Below are 8,114 nucleotides of genomic sequence, written 5' to 3' on the forward strand. Positions count from 1 at the left end.
ACTTCACTAAATAACATATTTATCGAAAATTTAATATTTAAGTGAAAAAAATATTTCTAAGTTTCTCTTTTGATAAAAAAGACGAATTTTTCTTCTTCACAGAATATGAGGGTTTATCCCAATCCCTCACCTAGTCAAATGAACGCTGGCGCGCATGCGCACAAGCAAACTTATGTCAAACTGGCGGAACTATTTATAGAATAAGTAATAATTATCTTAGGAACACTTCCACTCTGTATGACAACAAAACACTTTAATAATCGTCATAATATGACAGAGAAACACAAAGTATAGTTTATAAATGTGGAAAAAAACAAAAATTCTCTGACAGGTGCATATTTTTTTTTAAAACAAGATTTTTTTTTTCATTAAGTGAAGTTAATCACAATGGATAGAGTAGCCAGACACTTGACAAGAGAAGCTCTATTTAAGAAAAAAAATAGAGAAATTCTCTGGCATTTGTCTTCTCCAGCTTGAACATCTATAGACTTTGTTTCTTCACGGTGAAACATCTGTTAACAGAACTTCTGTTAATCAGAATCAGAATTTCTTTATTAATCCCTTGTGGGACATTCTTTTCTTGAAGTGGAACCATTTACAGAAGAGAAAAATAAGATTATAAGTACAGTACAGCATATATATATATATATATATATATATATATATATATATATATATATATATATATATATATATATATATATATATATATATATATATATATATATATAATAACACATGCATGAGCATGCATGGGTTCTCTCTGAGTACTCCGGCTTCCTCCCACAGTCCAAAAACATGACTGTTAGGTTAATTGGCTTCTCTAAATTCCCCTTAGGTGTGAGTGTGTGTGTGAGTGGTTATTTGTCCGGTTTGTCTCTGTGTTGCCCTGCAATGGACTGGCGACCTGTCCAGAGTGTGTACCCCGCCTCTCCCCCGTAGACAGCTGGAGATAGGCACCAGCACCCCGCGACCCCACTTGGCATTAAGCGTGTTAGAAGATGGATGGATGGATAATAACATCTAAAAAAAAAAAAAATACACCCTTCCCATATAAACAGTTCAAAATAAGATACAAGAATAAGGTAATAATAAGAATAAATAAGATTGACATTATTGACTGTCAGGGGCGGAGCTAAATGGGGGGCCAGTGGTGGCCGTGGCCAATTATTGCCCACCCCTGTGGCCACCCCTACCATTTTTTTTCTCTCGAGTTGAATATTCAACACATTTTAATTTTATATATATTACTATTACTTGACAACAAAAACACTGCGGTTAATTATGCACATCAATATGCCAACATCAGAGATGATTAGTATAGAATTCATGCTCTTTCAGAACTAGATTTTGTGTTATAAGAGAAAATGATTTGTCTCTGCAAGTCATCTAAAAGTCTTCTGTGAATACTGTATATAACTATTTAAATAAAAACTATCAAAAACTATAAATGATCAATTTATGTAGATATAAGTATTTGTAAATATCAATCTAATGTAGAATGATATTTATAAAAGTAAGTAAGTAATGACGATGGAAAAGATGTTCGCTCCAGAACTCTAACCTCAAAGAATTTTATCCAATATACCTTTAGTCTAGACGGATGTTTAAATATATGCATCTATTTGTTAGTAAAGGCTGTAGGAAACTATAGTTTGTATTTATTTAGAAATATGGACGTTCTGTGGTTCTTGTTGGAACAGTGTAGATTGATCCTGAGGTTCTGGTGCCTACCCACTTTTGGCCACCCCTCAGTATACATTGGTTATTGCCTGGCCACCCTTATAAAAATGTTCTGGCTATGCCTCTGATGACTGTGCTACTGCATTGATGAAATAAGTAAACAATAAGTAATGAAATTGAATGACTGTCAGAGAGATTAATTATGTATTATGACCACAGGCAGGAATGACTTCTGGCGCTCTGTGGTGCAACGTGATGAAATGAGTCTCTGACTGGAGGTGCCGTGTGGGTGACTAGCACATCATGAACAGGATGTGCAGGATTGTCCAGCATGGATTTTATCCTGTCCAACATTCTTCTGTCTGACACTGCGGATGAGTTTGTTAAGTATGTCGGCGTCCTTCACCTTCAGTCTACTGTCCCAGCATCCAGCAACATAAAGGATGACACTGGCCACCACAGACTCATCAAACATCCTCAGCATTGTCTGGCAGATGTAGAAGCAGTCAGTCACTGCAGAAAAAGAGACTATGATTAGTTTTTAAACCTTTCCACTACTACTACTTATCAGTTGGTTTTAGGTCTAGACTTCAACTAGGCCCCTCTAAGCAATCAATCTGCTTTGACCTAATCATTCAGGACCGACCCAAGGCACAAGAAAATAAGCAACTGCTTAGGGCCCCAGTGCAAGTAGTAGAGGCCAAGGAACAATTGAGTATGTGAGTCTTTTTTTTCTTGTATAATTACATTTATAATTATTTTCCTGCTGAAATTATGTATTTTTTAAAATCAAAATATCATTATTTATGTAGAGTCAATACTTACACATTAGAAAAGAATGTGTATGTTGCATCTGTTTTGGTACAATTTAATTTACTGTTTTTTTTATTTTATCAAAGCTATTTTATCTGTTTATTGTGGTCCCTGCACTACAGGCTACATTGCTGTTGCATTTGGAACAAAAAAGTTCAACCAACAAACACCGTTACTGTAAATAAAATGCATACCAAAATGTATCTCATTACTTTCAGTAGCAGTAGATGATGCAGAGAAGACTATCAACAGCACTGTCTGAGATGAAATTAGTTTATAGAAGGTGTGTGAGTGATCAGATCATCAGACAGCTCACAGCAATGGATATCATTAGCAGAAATAGAAGGTCTAAAAATCAAAATTTGCTCAGAGCCCCATTGAGGCTTGGGCCACCCTGCAACCATCCATTGTATTTTTGGGTGGGTGCTGCTGTCAGTGAACCTCCACTAAAGTGATATCCTCCAGGACTGTCCTGGATTTTGCTCCAACCAGCTTCCATGATCCTGCATTGAAAATGCAACCCCTTGAGCCATGTTCAAAACAAGGGACATTTTTTTAGCTGAACTTAAAGTATTTACTCAAAAAGCCACTCACTTAACTTTGAGTGTAATGTCTGATTCTGTTTTGGTTTCTTTTTATTTTGAGGCCTAATCAGACATATAAACTTTTTAATACTTTTTATAAAATAAGTGAGCAGTTGTGATACATTTAATATTTTTCTATTTTCATCCAAATATTCAGATCGAAATTATGATTCTTCTAGTAAAAAAACAAACAAAAAAAATTCCCCAGTCAGCAATATAGATCTCTTAGTTTGTAAATAAGAATCTTAGAAAATAAACGACGATCAGCTAAAAATAAATAAATGGATAGTTGTGTAAAACCAGTGTTTTTTGGGGAAAAAATGTTTGACAAAAAGCAAAGTTCAAATAGATAATTTATTTGGGAGAATCAAGTTAGGGTATAAGAAACAGAAACCCACCAATCTATGTTTATCCACTGCAAACTATTTTCACGATACTCTGTAAATAGTTTATTCACCTGTACAACAAGTGCTACAGGATTAGGGCCACTGAAAAAAAAAAAAAAAGTTAACGGATTTTTATTTTTTTCAATTTAATATGGGAAAAAAGTCAGAATTCTGACTTTAATCTCAGAATTCTAAGTCTTTTCCCATATTAAACTGAAATAAAATGTAAAAATCAGTTCACTTTTTATTTACTTTTTAGTGGCCCTAATCCTCTTCCGTATTAATCCTCTTCTGTATTAATCCTCTTCTGTAAATATCTTTTAAAAAATCAGTTACTTTTTCATTTTTTTATTTTTTCAGTGGTCCTAATCATCTTCCGTATAAAAGCAATAACTGTTGAAAACATATAATATTTTTTCTATTATTAATTTGTTGAGGAAGGATTCATTTCATGGGCTGGCGACCTATCCAGGGTGTATAGGCCATAGGCTGAAGCTCAAAATGAGGCTAGAAATAGGATTTCGCTCCACTAACCTGGGGACTACTTTTCGATAGCAGTTTTCCAATCTTAAATATGTACTCGAGCTGGGAAAAAAAGTTCTCCATGGGATACCTGCCAGTATTTGAGAAAATGGGTGCCAAAGGTGGCAGTTTACCCCAAAAAGTGACAAATTTGGGTCTTCTACCATTTTCAAACCCTTGTAACTTTTTTATTATTAAGGATATCAGACTCAGGATTTAGATTCCCACAGAGATTCATACTTACTCAGAGCTTATATAGCGGCAATGTCCTGCGTGCTTTAAGTAAGGAGTTATTCTAAATGAAAAAATACACTTTTTAACAATTTCACAATCTCCCAAAATATATCTTTATTGCACATGAAAACTGCAATTCTTTGAATTTTCAATTGAAAAACTCTAATAGCAAGATACCCTTTTGTGTCTGGTTAACTAATTATTATGAAAAGTGGTGTGAATTTTATCACCTAGCAGACCAGTTGCAATATTGGACGCAAAATTTTAGGAAATTACTGAAACACAGCTAAAATTTGAACAATGAAAACTAGGCACAAAGATATTTCTGTTTTTAAACAATGACTTTTATTAAAATTAACATTAACCATGTTAGATAATGTCAACTCATCACTTACACCTATGCACCAAGCAAGTGAATTATACAGTTCAATTGGCACAATCTTTCTAGCTGAGGAAATATTTAGATCCTCAGATGTAGGAGGCCAATTGGCACTCATGTTAGGGGCACTCTTAACTGCTTGTTTAAGAGTTATACCTGCACTATAAATGGTTCTGGTACAGCCTCATTGTGCTGCATATGTACCACTTTCCTGAACTGTCTCTCCACTACTCGACAAAGTCTCTTGCGATCCTGATGACTCAGGTTCAGTTGATGAACCCTTGTTGAGAAGTTCTGTAGCTTCTGTAAATACCATTTCACTCAGGTTTTTCCTCGGAGGCTTGTAGAAATTTAGTTGGGAAAAGTCTTGCCTCAGTCCTTTCTTCAGAAGATCTGATCTGTGAAAAATTGACAAGGAATAATAAATATATGCTGATGTGAATAATCCATCCATCCATTATCCAACCCACTTTATCCTTCATGGTGTCGCGGGGGTTTCTGGTGCCTATCTCCAGCGTTCACTGGGCGAGAGGCGGGGTACACCCTGACAGGTCGCCAGTCTGTCACAGTGCAACACAGAGGCATACAGGACAAACAACCATTCACACCTAAGGACAATTTAGAGAAGCCAATTAGCCTAACAGTCATGTTTTTGGACTGTGGGAGGAAACTGGAGTACCCGGAGAGAACCCACACATGCTCAGGGAGAACATGCAAACTCCATGCAGAAAGACCCAGGGTTGGATTTGAACACAGGACCTTCTTGCTGCAAGGCAACAGGGCAAACCACTGCACCATTGTGCAGCCCTGATGTGAATAATATCAAAATCTATTAATGAATCATAATTACCTGTCACTTCCTTGACCATGGTGTTCTCGTATCATTTTCTGGAACAGGGAAGAGAGCTTTTTCATCCTGAAGATTTCTTGTTTTTTAATCAACTGTGCCCAAATTCACAAAATTCATTCTGTGTACACAGTGGCATACTCCCAGGCTTCTGGCATCCTGTGTGAAACAATGCAAAATACAGATGAGTTAAAATGCTTACTTAATCTTAAAATTAACAATGATAGAATATCTCTTTTCATACAAATTTATGGTTAAAATGTTTTATTTAAAACTGCATCCAAATGTGTATTCTACATTTTTTACTACAATATAATTTCTCTATAAACTGGGCTTCATTTGTAAGAATAATCAACTTTCAAAAATGTTTAAGCCCAGAATGTAACCCTACCATCAATATATGGTTCACTCTCAAGTATTTGTATTTCACAAATATTCTACTTGAATTATCTGAAATTTACCTTTCATCACTTGTTGTAGCCCCCAGAAATCTTGTATATTCTTTGTAGCATCTTTTCCACTTACATCCTTGAGGATGGATTCATCCATTTGCAGTTCAGTTGCTTTAACCAAACTCCCTAGCAAAGAGAGAGTTAAAAAAGTTCAATCATAAACCAGCTGCCAACAAATAATATCAAATACCTTTTCTCTGTTTTACGAGACTGAACTGGTAGTTGGGTGACAAATTTAAAATCTAACCATTATTTGACAAATGAATTAATTGCCTATCATCACTTCAAGTTCATAATAATGCCTTTTATTATTTTTGAGGCCCTACACATAGCCTTCATACGCTTACTTCACAATGAAAAGAGCAGGCTTGGGCTGGCACCAATTACACATGCATTTTTTTTAATCAACATATGTATAACTTTTGCTTTTGGTTATAAGCCACAAACAAAGATGCAATCTGCAAATGATCTACTCACCAGCATTTATAGTTTCTGCTTGGACCATTTTTTCTTTCTTTGTCTTGTGTCCTTCTTTCACAAAGTGGTCAGCCCTCTTGCAAATTATACAGACAGCAGGAAGTACATTGCCAGACCTCAATGATTTAGTCGTGGATCTCAACTGTTTTGACAATGGTGGCCGGCTTGTCGTGGACGTGGTTGTGGAAGACTCGTGATCAGAATCAGAACCATTGTTGTCACCACCATATGCTCCCCGTTTTTCTGCTAGTTTTTCAGCACTGGCAATTCGTTTCTTATCGATGAAACGTCTATAACAAGTTGGATGAAAACCAAGTTTTTTCCCCCTAAGAAGCCAGAAAGAGTCTTCTGAACAAGCCAGGGTTGACGTGGAATCGTCATTGTTATTTCTGGCGGACTCATCGTGTACACATACAGCCTCCGCCAAGGTGCGGTCGATTCCGTCAATTTCTAGCCACTTACGGGCACATACAACCAGCTTCTTCCAACGAACAACTGTCAGTGGCTGTGTCCGTTCTTTGTCCATCGATGATATGTGTGTGATGCATATATAATCCACATTTTTCTTGCGTTTTCTGTCTGATCCAACGGGAACGCTCTGCTCCATGGGGGCCGCCATGTTTGTTGTTGTACTCCTCTTTCCGCTTCTGAAGTGGAAGAGCGTACCTGAAGGACGCGCTCTGATTGGCTAACGGCTAGGCGGATTGATTCGAGCATAGATTAACGGTGTGATCAGGCTACCGATATAGTTACACTTTTAAGTAATTACTGTAAAAATACTGGCGCAAAGTGATTGGAGAACTTTTGGTAATGGGCTCAAAATGCACTTAGGATTTTATTGTAGTTGTCATTTAGTAGTCCCTAAATAGGTGGAGCGAACCTGAACGATACAGGCTTCAGCCTATGGCCTAGTACCCCGCCTCTCGCCCATTGACTGCTGGAGACAAGCATAGATATCCATAATAAAGGCTAGATGTCTCGTCCACGCTGCTGGCCAATGGGGGTCGACGTCCGGACGTGGCGGCCATCTTGCTACAGGCAGCTCGCTCATTCGTAACATTGTGTTTTAAAGGCGCATGTACTTAAATAACCATAACTTCCTGAATTGTCCAATTGTTTGGTTTGTTAAACAAAAGTCAGACATGTAGTTATGATACTGCACACTTATGAATAATTATAACCATGGAATTTCATATGAAAAGAACATTGAATAGAACATACAGGTGCAATAAATATACACATGCACAAGGTATTTATGTTAAATCAATATATGCTAATAAAACTCAGTGTACTGAATGGCAACATGATATATAGATATATCTATAGATATCTATATAGATATCTATATAGATATAGATACCTATATATATAAATATGTGTATATATATATAAATATATATATATATAAATATATATATATATATAAATATATATATATATAAATATATATATATAAATATAAATATATATATAAAATTATGTAGATATACATATACATATACATATATATATATATATATATATATATATATATATATATATATATATATATATATATATATATATATATATTAATATGTGTGTGTATATATATATATATATATATATATATAAATAAACACTTTTCAAATAAACACTTTTACACTTCTGTGTAATGTACAAGAGACCGTTGTCCACAAGGCCATCAAAGCGGACAGGAAGGTAGCTGTGGTCATGTACTAGCGCAGGAATGTCAGC

At 35.6% G+C, this 8,114-nt stretch overlaps 1 protein-coding gene across 1 annotated transcript; it reads right to left on the reverse strand.

The window, feature by feature from the left end:
* Window positions 1-4,544: 4,544 nt before the first annotated feature.
* On the reverse strand, window positions 4,545-7,169 carry LOC119789177. Its single transcript, XM_038293976.1, has 4 exons — window positions 6,378-7,169; window positions 5,910-6,026; window positions 5,452-5,607; window positions 4,545-4,999 (listed from the first exon to the last, which is right to left on the reverse strand). The coding sequence occupies exons 1-3, from the start codon at window positions 6,994-6,996 to the stop codon at window positions 5,540-5,542; spliced, it is 804 nt and encodes a 267-aa protein (XP_038149904.1). The 5' UTR covers window positions 6,997-7,169; the 3' UTR covers window positions 4,545-4,999; window positions 5,452-5,539.
* Window positions 7,170-8,114: the final 945 nt, after the last annotated feature.

Source organism: Cyprinodon tularosa, unplaced genomic scaffold (assembly GCF_016077235.1).
Source record: "Cyprinodon tularosa strain WSP-4 unplaced genomic scaffold, ASM1607723v1 ctg332, whole genome shotgun sequence".
Classification (NCBI taxonomy): domain Eukaryota; kingdom Metazoa; phylum Chordata; class Actinopteri; order Cyprinodontiformes; family Cyprinodontidae; genus Cyprinodon; species Cyprinodon tularosa.